The sequence below is a fragment of the Gavia stellata genome, chromosome 23 (assembly GCF_030936135.1).
Source record: "Gavia stellata isolate bGavSte3 chromosome 23, bGavSte3.hap2, whole genome shotgun sequence".
Taxonomy (NCBI): domain Eukaryota; kingdom Metazoa; phylum Chordata; class Aves; order Gaviiformes; family Gaviidae; genus Gavia; species Gavia stellata.
In genome coordinates, this window is record NC_082616.1 from 4,185,054 (window position 1) to 4,202,978 (window position 17,925).

Consider the following 17,925-nt stretch of genomic DNA (forward strand, 5'->3'; position numbering starts at 1 on the left):
TGTTTTGCTAGAGTTCATGTCTTTGCAGAGCGGGCCTGATTTCTTGGGATTGGGCACTAAAATGCTTATTTAATTTCCCAGGACTCTGTCATCAACGCTGGCCGTATTTGATACAGTTGAGCGTTTTGTCAGGCTGTTGCCTGTTCTGTCAGAGGCAAACTATAAATACACACGTGCTTCTGCGTTTCCCTATCTCTCACTCTGTAAGAGGAAATGGGCTTGTTTTCATGTGATTAGCAGGCAGAGGAACTTGTGAAAGTGACACAGCTGTACTGTAAAAACGCCAGCCTACAGACTTTGCTGCCCGAGGAACTTAACTGCCAGCACTGACAGACCTGAGAGCAGGATTGCCTGAGACATGGAGCGAGAACCGATGCGCATAAGGGAGGGCTACTTGGTTAAGAAGGTAAGTGGGCAGTTTTGGACTGAGTGGAGGAGGAAGCTAACTCTGAACGGATTGGGAGGTACAGGGAAACATACTTTGGCTTCAGTTATTAAAAAAAGATGATTTTTTTTCCAAAAAGAAAAGGCAAATAAAGAGAGTTCCTTGAGCAGTAAACCAGTGTCGTGTTAGTGATTATAGAGGTACTTGCTAGCAGTTATACCTTGTCAGAATACTACGTAAGGCATTTTGCACATCTCAGATGTATCTTTGGACCAAAAGATTTGTATTTTTATTGAGAAACCTAATGCCCTTAGTGGAAGCTTGGCAAAACAGGTAACAGCTTGAAATGGCCACACCCTACTCGACTGCACTTAATTGCTGAGTTAAACATCAGGAAAGCATAGTGAGATTACAGAGGTCAGATCACCTTGGCCTAGAGACAGTGTGTGGGACCATGGGCACTTCCCGTTTTTGGGAAGGCAGTTGCTGCCCCACAGCAACCTCTGTTCTGGGGTCTTCTGCGGTAGAGCCATAGGATAAGGCCTTGACTTTAATTTAAATCCTTAGTGAGATCAGTCTGGCTTAAAGCAGCCTAACTAAACAGTGACAGTCCTGGAGCAAGAGAGGAGGTCTCTCCTGTGGTGTCTGTGCTCATCAAAACGAGAATTTCGCTCATTAGAACAGCTGGCTGATGGGATCTCTAATCTGGGACCAGTGTCATGAAGGGGCCACTCCCAAGTCTTACTTCCAGTGACACTGAAAGAAAGTAAGTTCGTAAAGTAATCGCAAAGCTGCAGTGATGCTGTCATGAAGAAAGAGAGAGCCAAATTTGTGCTGTGCAGATTGCAGATCTCTAGTTCCTATGGCCTGATATATAGAGCAAATGGCTCATGATCTATATTCCTCCATGATAGGGGAATGGCTGGAAACTTAGTCACTGGGACAATCCCAGACTGTGTGCCTGGCTGGGTATGCCAGGGAAAAGATGCATACAGATGTGCCAGTGTCACTTCCTCACATTGCTGTGGATGCTGGGTCTCCAAAAAGTCTCGCAGTGCAGATACTACTAAAGTTGCTGCTGGGTGCTATTGCAATGGCAACTGGGAAGTGGAAATCGTGCCCATTTCGTAGAACAGCCTCATATGTGGCTCTGTCCTTACAGAAGTGAGCTTATGCTGGTGGTGAGGAGCAGCAGTGTGCTAGAGGAAGGGCTGGAGGGCAAAAGCAGCAGAAGATACAGATCAGATGGGTACCAGCTGTTTTGATACACCAGTGAGGCTGCTGTGAATTCCACAACCAGAGTGTCCAGCAAGGACAAGCATGTTCCTGATTAACCTTACCTGCTAATTATGTACTCTCCTCCTCTCCTGTAAAGTGAAAGCAAGGATTTGACCTCCCAAAGGAGTCATCCATGCAGCCACAGCTCTCTTTGCAGAAAGCAAAGGCCATTTGTCACTGACTTTCTCCTCTTTATATTTACATTAGGCTGCGGAACAGTGCTGTGCTTGGGGGTCAGTGCTTTAGCTGGGACAACGTGACCTCCAGTAAATGTGGGTTCAGACTTCAGTGTTGATTTAGGTCAGCTTAAACCTCTGTTTGTATATGTTGGGGACCTTGTGTCATCTTCTGAGCATAAGAAACACCTAATTTTCTAATCTTGTAGTGCTGCAGATCTTATAAAAAGAGGTTGTTCTACCAAAGAGAAGTTGTGTCTGTTTTTGAAGTGGCTAATGATTTCAGAGAGCAATTCAAGGAACACTTGTCTGTATCTGCAGTCTTTGGAGCAGGTGGGACAATTTGATTTTTAGTCCAGGAAAAGCAAATCCAGCATCCTGCTTGCTTGTCTTTCATGAGATGTTTTAGATGAGAGCAATGTGACCATGTTTGGGTTTGCTGATGGTGTGGATCTGAGACTGCCAGTCTAACACTGCTCCATGGTGGCTTCCATTGGCAGAGCATGTCAGAGTCTGGTCTTCAGGAAGTACTGGAATTGTCTGTTTATGAGCAGAAGTATTGTAACCTGTGGTAAACCCACAAACAAAAGGAAATTGCAACAGTTCTTGTCTTGGCTCATCATCTTAATTGATTTCTTAGCAGAAAATCAACCAGTGGGTCAATTTGGGCTTTCAAAAAATGGTAAATTCTTATGGCTTATTAAAATTTAAAAAAAGCATCAAAAGAAAACAGCAGTCAACCCGTATGTGGTACCCAGATGAGACTCTGTTTTGCAGTTCCCTGTTTAGCTGGGTTTCCAGAGAACACCCAGGGCAGTGACATTCAGTTGTGGGGCACCTCCTGCTTCCAGTGAGGGCTGCAGAGGCTGGAAGCAGGTCCTGCTCTTAGTAAGAACCTGGCTGACAGTTTTGCCTCCCCACCCTGTAATTGAACATAAGGTCTGATTCAGAGTGCAAAAGGCCTTTCTTGGAAGGTAGGGCAGCAAAAAAGGATGAGACAGACAAAGGGTTCATTTGGGGAATAAAAAAAAAAAAAGACTCAGTGTGTCTCTGTCTCATTCACTTCTGCAGAAATACAAAATGCAAATGTAACTAACTCTGCCCAGCTCTCAGGTTTAACAAATCAAAACAAGCCATTTGCACAGCACAGCGGTGGCTGAGGCTTTAGCACTGCTCAGCCAGCATGGTCTAAGGAGGACAGGGATGCTGTGGACGGAGTTGTAGGAGGGGGAGGATAAATTTAGGTCTCTCTTTGTAACAGAAAGAGCACGGGAAGCTAATATATTTGAAGGATGGTCTTTGATTTGGGGCCACAAATGTTGGTTGTGCTTTGGTAACTCTTCAGAGGAACTGTTGGTATTCAGCATATCTAAATGTTCATTTGGCTGAGCGGTAAGTCACTTGTGTATCTGGGATTGTGACCACTTTTGAAGCTGGTTGCAGGCAGGACCGGAGAGGTCATCTAGCTAGAGTGCAACAGTCTTAGTAATTCTAGTGGTTAATTGTGCTCAACACAGAGAAACAGGTCGTCTTCTCTGAGTCCCTGAGAGTTTTGCTGTGTGTTTCACTATGTGTAGGATCCAGCCCTGTCTTTATTTCTTGAATCTAACAAACAGCTGTGTTTCAGGAATAGGAAGTAAAAGCTTTAAAAGATTAAATGAAGCACTTCAATTCCTCACCACAGCAGTTGGAGATCTGCAGCCTCAGGCCCTTAAATTATTCATTACTCTTACAGTTTGTTCTTATATGTCTAGAAATCCTCCGAGATGTGTGCTTATCAGGCGGCCAAGCCTCAACTACTGACTGTATTGTAGCATCAAATCCTAAATATGGCACAGGATGCTCAAGTTAATGAGACAGTCCTAATGTGCCAGTTCATATCCGGAAATTTTGAGGATAATTGACAATATTGCCACTATGTCATCTTGAAGACAGTGGTTGGGACTAACTGATACTGAAGAGAAACACCTTCTGGGACAGGCGATGTGATTTTGGAAAAACTCATGGCTGGGGTGACTACAAGGGGAAATTAGTGGTGTTCAGAAGAATAACAACAATGTTTTTTAACTGCATAGTAAGATGGGTGTGGTTGTGGTATGTTCCCCTTGAGACACTAACTATAGTTATTTTAGCATCAGTCAGACACTCCCTGGAAGGTCATATCTTCAGTGGATATCATGTGAAGAGTGATTTACTGAACATAATATACACAGTGTTTTATTGATGCAGGGCAGCATGTTTAATACATGGAAGCCAATGTGGGTTGTGCTCTTGGAAGATGGAATTGAATTCTACAAGCGGAAGGCTGACAACAGCCCCAAAGGGATGGTCCCACTAAAAGGAAGCTCTATTAACAGCCCATGCCAAGATTTTGGCAAAAGAATGGTAAGTAATTTTTTTATAACAATGATTGACAGTATACTTATACTCCTGGAGGCACTGAAGGGGCAAAAGGCTGGTGGTTACAAATTCCTTACACTCATCCTAGTGGCAACTCTCACTTGTCTTAAAAGGTCACAAGCAGGCTTGGATTTTTGTAGTATTTGAAAGGTATGACTGCTCAGGAAAAAATCAGGATAATTCAAGAAGAGCAATTAGGAAAGTGATTTTTTTATTTTTTTTTTTTAAATCTCTGAGTCTGTCAGAAAGCAGAGCTAAATTATATTGTTGTGAGGACGCTTAGCAGCTGAATGGCACAACTCCTGGATTAAACATAAATCTAGCTGCCACAGAATAAAGGTGTGGGAAACTATTTCATGAGCAGTGGAAACATTTATTTATTGTCAAAGAGCAACAACTGGCTTGCTCAGACAAGAAGGAGACACATTTGTGCTGTGACAGAATGCCTAAGTAAAGCTGTAATTGCAAACCTTTTTATTACCATTTAGTAACTACCCAACCCCACAAACTTCACATTCATGCAATCTGTATTAATCGCACACTGCGTTGTTACTTTTAGGGCTTTTGCAAGTGACGAAGAGTCATATCTACACTCGGAGAGAGAGCGCAAAACCCAAAACTGATTTAGAGAAAGTAGTTCAAATGTTGCCTACACATTTGGGAACTCTAAGGTCGAGGGTAGCAAGTGCAAAGACAGAATCACAGAATCACTAAGGTTGGAAAAGACCTGCAAGATCATCAAGTCCAACCATCAACCCAACACCACCGTGCCCATTAAACCATCTCCCGAAGTGACAAGTCTACACGTTTCTTGAACACCTCCATTGATGGTGACTCCACTGCTTCCCTGGGCAGCCAGTTCCAGTGTTTCAGCACTCTCTCAGTAAAGAAATTTTTCCTAATAGCCAGCCTGAACCTCCCCTGGCGCAACTTGAGGCCATTTCCTCTTGTCCTGACTGAGGTCCCAATTCCCAGTGAAACACACAGATCACTATATTCACAAATTCAGAGTCTTATTTGACAGAAAATAAGATACAGGAAGATAAATGTACAAGCATACATATTTTGTTACAGGGTTCCTGAAAAATAGTTGTTGGTAAAACAGGATTTTTGCACTGTGTGTCAGTGCATTGCCTGGGCACTGGCTGGGAGCTCTTTGTTACAGCACTTCACTTTACCTCTTTTGCAAATCATGAATAATAAAAGGTGAAGCATAATTATGTCTAGGGACTAGAGCATGGAGCAGGAGCATTAAATAACCAAATAAAGGAACAGAAATTAAGTATATCTGCATGCATTTGGTTCTAATTCTGCTGATTTGAAATCATGTTCCTACATCATCTAATTAACAAGCCTCAGCACAGCACTCCTTACTCTATACGTAAGGTATAATGCATGGGGAGAAGAGTATCACAGATCCTACATTATACTGGTAGAAATTAAGTTTTTCTCACAACACATTCCTTTCCAAACAGTTTTGTGGGGGGTTTTTTTGTTTCTTTTTTTTTTTTTCAAACTGCCACAGAGGCACTGACATCAGTATTGGCCTATAGTAGTTGCTTGGAAATGTCAGTAGCTGTAATCCATTTAACAATAATGAAAAGATAATTCACCAGCATATGTGCATTCTACAAAATAGGCAGAGAGGTCTGAAGTATCTGATGTCTGGTGAAGGCAGAGTGAGAGAGATCCTCACCTGCCCAAAGGGTTGCTTGAGGATGTACCAGTTTGCAGAAGATACATTGCATCTGTATCGAAGGCTGCTGAAGTCTTTGAGGATCGTTCCTTTGACTGCAATGAGTTTAACATTATGTTTCATTTTACATTATGAGTTTACATAATGAGTTTTACATTATGTTTCATTTTAGTTGCTGGGGCCTTTTCTGAGGGAGAATAGAGAAAAAAGGAAGGCTTTCAGACCTGGGCATTAAGGCACCCAAAACACCTTTTCATAAGTAAGATCTGAGGTAGAGTTTGCTGAAGTCAGTGGAAGTGATCCAAACAGCTTCAGCAGGAGCAGATCCACCTTACTGAGTTTGTGAGATCGTTTTGCAAGTCCATAGCTGAATAGCCCTGGAGATGTATTTTCTCTTAAAATTTGCGCTGTTCAGTCAAAACTGCAACACGCTCATTCATATGAGCAAAGCTATCACTGGGATTGTTCTTACAAGTAGTTACTGCCCAATACAATGAAACCTAAATTTCTACATATATTCCTTGAAAATGTAGTATCTTGATTTTTGTATCTTTTATTTTACAGCTTTACTAAATTGCTGAATCCAATGCCTCTGCATTCCATCCTACCTTCTCGTTGGTTATGTGCCAAAACACAGAGTTCTTTCTTTTATGGGAATTATTCTAGTCCTTAGTGGTTTGCATACATTTACTTCACATGGCTAGAAATGAAAGTATGTTTTTAGGACAGGAGTTCTGTGGGGTGAAAAGTGGGATAATTCTGATCAGGTCAGTTTTAAGTCCAGTCTCACTTACTTGGGCCCAGTTTGGAGCAGGGGCTGTTGAGCCATGAGCAGGCTTTTTCATTCATCGGGTTAGATTTCAGCTTTTTGAATCTGTTTGTGTATCTGCATCAGGGCCTAGCTTGAAACCTCAGGGCACATCACTAACACACTTTGTTTACTAAATCAATTGCAAAAAGCAGGTGCTGACGGGAAAGGAAGCAATCTTGAATTTATTAAACAGAGATACAGACTGTTCAGAAGAGGCTGCCACTGCATATTTTGAGATTTTATTTCAAAATGCATTAACCACTGTTCGCTGTTCTTGATCTGAAGTTTGATCATTGCTTAATGTGATGTTAATTCTGCTATACTTGTGCTTTCTCCGTTTTCACCACGGCTTTCCTGTGAATAGCATTATTGTGTGTGGTTGTTCATAGTTTAAGTTAGGACAAAGGAATCTGACTATCTAAAATGGTGGTGTTTCGTTCAGTCTAATGGTCTAATTTTCTCAAAAGCAAAAACCGTTACGCATCGTCAGAGGGAGACTTGGTCACTTCTAGGATTGGAGAATCAACCTCTTCACCAATTTCAGAGGAAGCCAGAATGTCTAGCTTAGTGGCCTAGCTTTCTAAAAGCTAAAGTTAAGAGAAAGAGCTTTCCCAGTCTCCTTTGTGTACTAGAAATGAAAACTCTTCTTTAGCATTTCACTGTATGTTGCTTCTCAGCTCTTTGACTTCAAGAATGCTGATTTTTCCTTTGGTAAAAGCTTGCTTTAATGCTGTGATATTTCATTCTGTTAATCTGGTGTGTTAGCATGACTCTCGGATATTGGGATTTGGAGAGATCTTTCTATTTGCTTTTCACATGCACCGTACATTGATTTTCAGGATGTAGCTCTTTACTGCATAATAGAAAAGGTGGGTGTTGCTGGAAATATGAACAGTGTCAGATAAGAAATGGTTACTTTTCTGTCTGAAATGGATTTCTGAGGACCCACTGCTTTGTAAGTTTGAAATCTGTCTTCCATGAAAGTCAGTGGGACTTCTGCACAATTTCAAGGTGTCAGAGTTTTTCCCCATTGGCAACAATCTGGAAGATGCATATTAGGGATGTTCAGAAATGTGCCATTTACAAACATGGGCTTCAGCAGACTCATTCAATGTTTTGATTTCATTGCTATAGATTCATTGCTCTCTGCTCTTTGATGATAGTCTCTGCTTTACTTGCCCTCTTAAAGCCATGCCGTTTGCTTGCTGATTAGCCTGTCATTTTTAGATGCCTGCTAAGTCAGAACCTGTTGTATTTATTCTATACAACTATAGAACAAATGACGGTTCCACTTATGGGGAACTACATTTTAGAGGAAGTGGAAACCCTCTCAACTGAGTAATTAGATCCAGATTTTCCACCCAAAAGATCACTGGTTGAAAACGAGATCAAGCAGTGTGAACTTTGTGTGTGTTTGTTTGTTTGTTTGTTTTTTCCAGGTTGGTGTTGTTTTTTTTTTTCTGCTTGGAACTACCTTGAAAAGATCTTTTCTCATTTTTTGGGAAATACAGTCTTTCCATTGTTGCTAGTGTGTTTAGATAGGTACTGATCATAAGGTGTAGCCAAGGGTTGGATGTATTATCTCCCTACCAAGCCCTTAAAGGTTTGCTAGGCTGCAAATGTGTTCAGCTGCTCTCCAATGTGACTGTGACCTTTTCTCCCCTTGTGAATCAGTCACTGAGCAACACAATGCAGGGCTTTTTCCCTCCTTCAGTCTAACCACATCTCTGAACGTTAAGATTAATTTACACCCACTGTAACCCTGCAGGGCCTCTCAGCTGTGTTAAACTTCCCAGCAAAAGTTAAAATCAGCAGCTGTATCGGTGCCACTCACCTTGGCTGTAGTGACAATATCAGGATTGCTCATGGGGAAATAGCAAAAGGAGTCAGTTACCTGTGCTCCCTGTTGATGTTTTTCTTCGGAGTTTTTTTTTAGTTTAACTGTGGCTCTAAGGCACTTTCTGTAGTCCCTTAGGCACAGGTAAGCTGTATGTCATGATGGTACTAGGTTAATCATGCGCAGCTGGCTACACCAAAGTAACTTTTAAAAAAACCTTCATTTATCATTCCAGTTTGTCTTCAAGCTCACTGCGGCCAAGCAGCAGGACCACTTTTTTCAAGCTGCCTACCTGGAGGAGAGAGATGCCTGGGTACGGGATATCAAGAAAGCAATTCATTGCATAGATGGAGGCCAAAGGTTTGCCAGAAAATCCACAAGGAAGTCTATCAGACTGCCTGAAACAATCAACCTGAGGTTTGTTCTCATAGCTCTGTTCCTTCATTTACTTCCGTCGACAGGCGGTGTGCCAGATATGTAACCTCAGTCTGGAAGAGCTATAAGCGTGTCTGTCCATGCTACCTCTCTAGTTTTCCTCAGAGTCCTTTCTGCATGCCTAACGTTTTCAGAATGGTCAATGTCACAGAAATGAGCTAGCAATCAGAACTGGAAAGATAATTTTTAACACAACATCTTTTACTGAAACATGCTTATTTATCAAAGGATTTTGCTGATAAAGAGATTTCTGAGCACACTGCAGTGCGAAAGGAGACCCCAGCCAAAGTGCTGCTTCTTCCGGGAGAGACATTTTTATACAATATATAATTTATTGCAAAAATATTTTAAACCTTTTGTTTGCTCTCCAGAGAAACGCTGATGTTAACCTAGCTTTTGGGTGGTGAGGGGAGAGAGGTGCCTGCCAGAGAACTTGCAACTGGCAAAGGGAGAAGAAGAGATAAAGGCACACATAGGAAGCCATCTGTTTGTCAGTACTTTAAAAACTTAAGGACAACTTATTTTTCGCTTCTCAGCAGTAAATACCAAGATATAAATGAGCCTGCAGTGCTCCTTAGAGGACAGTAAAACTGCACAGGGCCAAGATCCAACTAAATCTGACTTCACAGGCTTCAGCAGAGGATCACCCTGACTAGCAAGCCTAAGGACTTAGCCTGTGATATTTAATATTCATCCTTCTTGTCATTCCAGAGCTCCAAGGAGTTAGAGTTCTGAGCAAGTGAAAAGCGGGTGGGAGGAAGGAAGTCAGACCAGGGGTCACTGAGTTACTTAGGGTTTCTGAGAGCATGCACGCTTGGAGATGTCACAGCGACAAGTTTTCTGCTCAGCCCAGGACCTTTGGGGGAACGTAGCAAAGCAGTGGGCTCCCCTATTGGTGCCGAGGCTGTGGGACCTTGTGAAGGTGCCTCAGCAGCGGGTGTTCCTCTCTTCACGCTACAGTCACCACAAGTTGTTCCATTTTCGAAATACGGGGGTGTGGTGAGCCGTTTGTGCATTTCCCGCTCTGCTCCTGCAGCTGTGACAGTGATGTAGTGAGGCATCCAGGCTTTGCAACGTAAATTTTTCAGGAGATTAAACTAAGCCATGCTATAGCTCTGCAGAGATCGATATGCCAGCAAAACATGAAAACCCTGTGAATGGCAATGATATTATTGTACAAACTGGCTAACGCTTTGTATTTGCTAACAGTTTCTGTGGTTCTTTTCATGCGCAGTGCTTTGTACCTCTCAATGAAAGATCCTGAAAAGGGAATAAAGGAGTTGAAGTTGGAAAAAGATAAAAAAGTGTTCAATTACTGCTTTACAGGTAAGGAGCTCTTGTCCCTCTTTTCCATACAAGAAAGGGAGCACAGGGCCAAGAGGCTAAAGATAGATAAAACAGCTGCAAGCTCTGTACAGCACAGAGAAGTTTGAGAAGCAAACTCGGCAGCTGTTTTCATAACTAACACAGGAGTTGTTCAAAGGATGAAGCTTGAAAAAGTGTTCATTTATGGTCATGGTAAGCAAGAGCAGAGGAAGAAATTTAATCACAGAATCACTAAGGTTGGAAAAGACCTGTAAGATCATCAAGTACAACCATCAGCTAGCACCACCATGCCCATTAAACCATGTCCCACAATGCCTCGTCCACACATTCCTTGAACACGTCCAGTGATGGTGACTCCACCACTTCCCTGGGCAGCCTGTTCCAGTGTTTCAGCACTCTCTCAGTAAAGAAAGTTTTCCTAATATCCAGCCTGAACCTCCCCTGGTGCAACTTGAGGCCGTTTCCTCTTGTCCTGTCGATCAGTGCCAGAAAGATTGAAGTAGATCTTTGTAGAAAGTTGCATGGAACACTTAACTCCAGAAGTACTATTCCTTTCAGAATATCAAATCTGTGGGTGCTAGAGTTAAAAGTCACCCTGTTTCAACAACACTGTCAGCAACATAGCAGCCTGGAAGACTGCCTTCTCCAGGCTTGGCTGTCCTTCATACTTCCCCAGTCCCTGTCCCTTAGGCTTCCCAGCTTAGTCCTGGCATCCCCTCCAGGCTCTCTTCTCCCTCAGGCACAGTCATCAAGAGTTGTACTGGCCCCTGCCATCAGTTGGATTGGCTGTACATCACTGGATGACCCAGGCAGCTTTCCAGATTAGCTCTCAGCATTGTCACCAGGAACATCTTTCAGGAGATTGATGAATAGATGGAGTAGGCTTGTTGCCTGTGTATTTTTAGGCTTCTTTGTGTTTGTCTTGCTTTGTGGCTGATGTTGTTTGTTCCTTTGTAACCAGGCACCTCTGTGATTGACTGGCTGGTGTCTAGCAACTCCATCCGAAATCGCAAAGAAGGTCTTATGCTTGCCTCTTCGCTCTTGAGTGAAGGCTACCTACAGCCTGCAGGAGATACGTCCAAGGCTGCTGCCGAGGGACTGTCAGACACGCCCTTCTTAGATCTCAGTGATGCCTACTATTACTTTGTGAGTGTTGTATTCTGTTGTTTGTTTTTTTTTTTTTTTCTCAGACTTACTGATGCTCTGCTTTTCTCAGGCTTCTTGTTGGGTTTCTTAAGTCCTGGAGGAAAGATTGTACAGAAATGGAGACATCCATGTTAATTGTCTTTCTCTACGTGATACTCAGAATGAACTGGCTCACTTTAATATTTTTAAGCAGGACATTGTTTTTTCTGGCACCCTTCTAAGTGTGAATTGAGTGCTGAGATCAAGCTGGGTTCTTTTTAACTTAGACTTTGTTCCTGGCAACTTCACCAGCGACCAGAATTTAGCCATCAGTTCCCCTGATGATTCAGTGGAAGTGAAGAGAGTAATTCATTATCATGGGGCTTCTCAGAGTGGCACAAGCTACAAACCCATTTTTGTGCAGAGCCATCAAATCTGACTCAGCGTGTGCACACATACACACAGCTTGCCTGTGAGCGGAGAAGCAAAAGTTTTTAATATCTGCTGATAACACCGGTCCTGGGTAGCTTACCCAACCTTTTCATTTTATTGCTTCATATTCTGCAGATTGATTTGAAGAACTTGCAATATCACAATCACAGTCAAATACCGTTTTAATGATGTTTGGCTTATGAACTTATGCTAACAAATAAGTATGCCTTCTGTCAAGTAAAATGCTTAAATATTACAATTCTGCTTATATTTACCACATAGAATCACTTGACTTCAGCAAAATGAATTTCCCATTACTTCATTTGTTTTCCTAGAAGGGAGACTTTACCTGAGCAGCAATGAAGGAGAGACACTGCTGGTGAAGGCAGTCTTGTGGCCATCACAGTTCCTGGCTACCTGGGACACTTCTCCTAGCAGCCCATGTGCACTCTGCTTGCTTTCAGCTTGTTTCTAGTTTGATTCAATACCAATGTGGTGTGAGGATGCCACAGCAGGTCAATGTCTGACTTGCTATCATACAAGTAGGCAGCACAGACGTTTACTCTAAGCCACATGAATGGTTACCTACATTTACATCATTTGAACAGCGTAAGGTTTCAGTAAGTAGCATCACAATTTATCTGGTGTGGAATGGATGTGATGCATGGATCCTGAGACAGCCTATGCTCAGTGCACACGTCCCAACATCACAGCTGTAGAAAAATGCAAATTTCAAAAACTAGGGGCAGTTCTTGTTGTTGGAGAAGATAGCCTGGATGGAGCATTTCTTCTTACCAAATTCTAGATGGTTGTGATGGATGGAGGAAGAGGAAGGGTGTGTTGGGTGCAGGAATGGCCAGAGTGGAGTATGTTGGCTGTGCTGGCATTGCTTCATATGAACTGCTGTCTGTGCATTTAAAAACCTGTGACATCATGGGATTGAGGCAGCCTGTCCATCATGGAGGAAATGTGACACCAAGAATCATGGAGAATGGAGGCATTGACATATACACAGATGCTCCAGTTCCCTTCAGATGCCCTGAGACTCATTGGTGTAGTCCTACCTCACACTGAAACACTTCCACGGTGACTTGGAGAGCTCCTCAACTTCACTGGGAGATTTTCCCAATAAAAGGGTTGACTTTTTGGGTGGAAGGAAGCCAAAGAGAATCTAGATTTGTACATGTACATAAACATGCAGCACCTGTGTAACTTCTGAATTTTCTCTTATGGTCATGCAGCCAGACAGTGGGTTTTTCTGTGAGGGCAATTCCAGTGATGATGATGTGGTCCTGAAAGAAGAATTCAGAGGCATAGTAGTCAAACAAGGATGTTTGCTGAAACAGGTCAGTATTGCACGTGTTCCATCCTGTCACTGGGATGATGTTGCATGGATACAAGATTGCTTTTACACCTAAAAGCTTTAGAGAAGCAAGAAACTAGCTTATGCCACACTTGACAGGTTTCATCTCTGTCCCTCTTGCCTTTGCACAAAGAATGCTTGCTCTAGCGTGGCAGCAGGGCTTTTGTCCAACGTTGCAAGGTTTATTGCTCTTATTACAAAATAAGACAATTTGTAGTTTAGGAAAGAGTGCTAAAGCAGGAGATGTGACGAGTCATTGGTACAATGCAGAACGAAACTCAGTAAAAAGGCTGCCAATCCAGTGTCCCTCTGGATACACAACTGGATTCAGTTGCCAGTTTTCACAGGCTTTTTCAGCATACCTGAGCAAAAGAGTCCTTTCAGTCACTAATGTTTGATCCTGTCCCATCTGTAAGACAGAAGATAACTGTATACCTTCCTTTCCAGCAAAACTTTAAGCAATACAGTGAACATCATGGTAAGATCCTTACTTTCTGAGGCCATTGCAAACAGATATTAGTGAACTAAAGGCAAGACCAGGATTCTTCAATGACTAGAATAGTTCAGTTGGAAGGGACCTACAACGATCAGCTAGTCCAACTGCCTGACCACTTCAGGGCTGACCAAAGGATAAAGCGTATTATTAAGGGCATTGTCCAAATGCCTCTTAAACACTGACAGACATCGGGCACTGACCACCTCTCTAGGAAACCTGTTCCAGTGTTTGACCACTCTCTGTAAAGAAATGTTTCCTAAGATCAAGTCTGAATTTCCACTGTTAAAATATCCCTTGGGAGCCTAAGAACTTTTTGGTGGTGCTCACTTCTATTTCTCTTGCTCAGTCAGATTACTCAGAAGCAATGGAAGAAATTAGATACGTGTCTTTCTGCTAACTTTTAGCCTGTCACATTCACCTCTGCCTAGTTAGTAACAGCTTCCTTGCCAACAGCATAGTTAATTGAGAAACTAGTATTTTGAAATGCCAAGAGGAAGTGATTCATGAACAGTCTTCCACCAGTGTTAGTCTGCGTTTGGTCACCCTCAGTGAGTTGTGGATCATTGCTTAGAAGTGTCACTGCTTCTGCTGAGAATGCCCGTTTCCAAGACTGAAATGATGGGTGGAGAAAAATCTAGATCTGCTGAAAGCAATGAGGCATCTACGCCCATGTTGGAAGGTGGTTTTATTTCTGCTTGAGCTCTCAGCCATGAGCCCTCTCCAGAGTGATTGAGCCAGACAAGCCTTTTTTGTTGCTGCTGTTGTCTTTGCAGGGAGAGAAGAACCTTCAGCTCATTCTTGCCAATAGTTCAAGGTACCTTGCCACAAGACACTTTGCAGTCATGTTTTCTGGCAAGCATTTAAGCCCAGTTCTCACAGACCTCATGTGAATGTCAGAGCTACCAGACTATGAGATGTGTTTAGGGGAATCTCCCATGTTGAAGCTGTTCTACTTTGTACAAAAAATAAAAAGATAAACCAGTGTGATAGCCCAGTTGTGCAAAACAGTGGGATGCAGAAAGGCCAGGTTCAAGTCCTACTCTAGTGAATATTTCCTGTCCAAAATACTAATCTTTTTCCCTCTTCTATTTGCCTGTTCTCTTATGCGTGGATAAGCTGACTGTAAGTGCTTGCAGGCAAAGCAGTTCACGACATTCCTGTTTTTGAATTTTCCTAGGGACATCGGAGGAAGAACTGGAAAGTGAGAAAGTTTGTTTTAAGAGACGACCCTGCATACCTTCACTACTATGATCCTGCTGGAGTAAGAGACATTTGGTCAACTTTGGTTTATTTCCCTGTTTATTTTAAAGCTGCCTTTCTGTAGAAATGTCTGAATGGAGTATGTGCATGAATGTGCTATGAGGAAGACGAAGCAGGAAAGTGGGGCTGTTTGTGATTGCACTGCTTGGCTACCCTCTGGAAAAGCAGAGGGAAGGATAGTTTCTGGGGCTGCCAAGTCAGGGTGGCAAGTGCCACCCAGACCTGGGAACAGGCAGCACTGAACTGTGCTCAAACATCTTATCTGTGATTAATTAGAATTAATGCATGCTCTCACTTGATTAAAATGAACTAGGTCATAAGCTCAAATGAACACAATACAGTCATTTTGCAGTTTATAACAGGTATTTTCAGTGTCAGGCTGAGACATGGTGTTCCATTTCTTACGTAATTCTAATGGGCCAAACCCTGCCCTAAGAAAGGAAGGAGCATTGCCACAGGCAAAACCTGCCTCTCAAAAGCTGGCATTAAGGTAGATTCAGCCCACAGGTTTTATTTCGTCCTACACTGCTGCAGGAGCAGTGCCATTGTGTTGTGGGTTACAGGTGCTTTATGCTGTGCCTGTTGCCCTTGGCAGAAGCAGCCTAAGCACACTGGAGAATCAACACAGAAGAGTTTTTGACCTCCATATTCCCAGCTTGCCTTTCCCGCTCCTGGCTTCCCCTCCCAAAGGGCTGAGGTGTGTCAGCTTATAGGGACTGCTTCTTTCAGGCTTATGCCAACAAAAAATGTATCTTCACCTGTTTTTTGACTATCACAGTCCTGAAGTGCACAAGAGACCAAATTGTAAATAAGGGTATAGCTGCTCCTGCTGCTTGGTAAGATTACTTCTAAGATCTACTTTTTTGCTAACAAACCTTTTTTCCTATTCACTGTGACATCAAAAGAAAAGTTATAGTTGGCACAAGGCTTATATTCTTCTTGTACCTTTGTTCAGGTCACACTCAGTACTCCGCAGATCCTGAATTCCAAATCCCAAAAGAGATTTCCTATTTATTTGCAGGTCTTCCCCCTCCCATACCCCCCGACCCTCCATTCGACACAGAGACTGAGGATCCCCTGGTTTCCCGGGTGACAAACTAAGTCAGCAAATGTTTTTGTTTCTGTTCTGGAGTTGTAGCCAGATATTAATATGTGAACAGTTTCAGAAATGTTGTATTTCATTTTGATTTCACATCCTCACCAGGGAGAAGAACCACTAGGAGCAATTCACTTGAGAGGCTGTGTGGTGACAGCGGTGGAAGATATGCCAGACTGTAAGGAACCATATTGAATGAGCTGTGTAATAGGATTTTGGTACACTTTTTCAGTCTGCCTGAAATCACAAGTGGTTTTTACTCAAAAGCAATCTATGTGCAATGATTCAGTAATTCTTCTAGTAACTAGGCTCTGTGTTGCTGTCTTAATTACTGAAGCAGGGTACTGTGGTAAAGGTAGCAAGTGGGAATCTCGTGTTTTGTCCGTTGTTTAGAGAAGGCTTGTCAAACAGATGACGCCATCCCTATGTTAGGATAACTGGCCTTAGACAAAGTAAGCCGAGTTTGCTCTTTTTAGTTGATGAATTTGGGATGGAAGCTTTATGTTAGAAATGGTTATGCCAACAAATTATTACTGTTCACATTCTATTCCTTCCCAAAACTAAAAGTTGTGGGAACAGCAACGGTTAAGCAGTGCTGCAAGGAACAAGAAACACTCATTCCATGCATTCTCCCCTCCATGGGAGAGACAGACTATCATACCCAGCACGAAAGTCTGTTGGCATCTCAGCACCTGTGTAGGCTGTGCTGGCAGATGCGAAAAAAAACAGAGATTCTGGATGTGACATGAAATTAAAGATATTGGTTTTGTAGCTGGCAAGGCACAAGAGGGGGGGCAGGGAATATGACCTGTCTGCAGCATTGCAGATCCTTCCATGACTGGAGATCAATTAACCAGAAACTCCTGAAGGTGAAATGTGCACAATTTCTCCAAGGGAGAGACCTATCTCATGGACTCAGTCTTGCAATCTGTTTGCGAAGGCCTGGTCAGGCACAGCTCTAGAAAGGAAGAACATCCCCTTACAAGGAAGAAACATTGTAAATACAAGATTTTATTCTCTCATAGCTGACTTCCTTATTTCTTCTCTGTAGCCAAGAAGTATGACGTTGACAACATCCTCTTTGAAATCATCACAGCAAATGAAATCCACTATTACTTGCAAGCAGCCTCATCCACAGAGCGTACAGAGTGGATCAAAGCAATTCAGGCAGTTGCTAGGACTGGAAAATGAAGATGATCTTCTAGCAAGAAGACAGACAACTGAAATTAGTTACTCAAAACAAAACAGGAATTTTAGCATTTCACTGAGAGAAAACAGTATCATCCAGAAAGGCGTCCTAAGGCTCATGGGTTGGGGGTGAGGGTGGGTAGTAAGTTTCAATTCTATAGTGGGCACTAACAAACTAACTTTGTATTATGGTAATATTTTACTAAATTATAGCATAGAACATGCCATAGTAGTGTGTGCTGCTTAGAGTAATCATTCTACCTTGGGAAGGTTGTACCTTATAGCTTTCCCTGCTGCCACAGCTGATAGTGAGAATTTTACCATTAACAGGGGACAGTCATGTCACTGACTGTGAGTGAGGAACTCAGCTAGTCACCTACCATTCAGCCTGTGTTGTATTTCAGTACCTTCAGGTATTTCAAAGTTTTCCCAAGACAAACTTTGCATTTTCTTCTTTACCAGATCTTTTTACTGCTTGTTCACCTGTACAAGTAATGCCATAGATTTAAGGAAAGAAATCAACTTGCTTGGAAACCTGATCCACTCCTTCATAATCCTTCAGTGTTAAGGAGGGGAAGAATGCAGACAACTATGGAAACACCATGCAGAAAGCAAGTACAA

General features: G+C 42.6%; 1 protein-coding gene across 1 annotated transcript; it reads left to right on the top strand.

The window, feature by feature from the left end:
- The first annotated feature begins 357 nt into the window (after positions 1-357).
- On the top strand, positions 358-17,307 carry PLEK (pleckstrin). The gene is made up of 9 exons (XM_009815343.2): positions 358-406; positions 4,069-4,224; positions 8,819-9,000; positions 10,253-10,344; positions 11,306-11,490; positions 13,143-13,247; positions 14,938-15,021; positions 16,225-16,294; positions 17,168-17,307. Exons 1-9 carry the CDS (start codon positions 359-361, stop codon positions 17,305-17,307), a joined length of 1,062 nt encoding a protein of 353 aa, XP_009813645.1. The 5' UTR covers position 358.
- Positions 17,308-17,925: the final 618 nt, after the last annotated feature.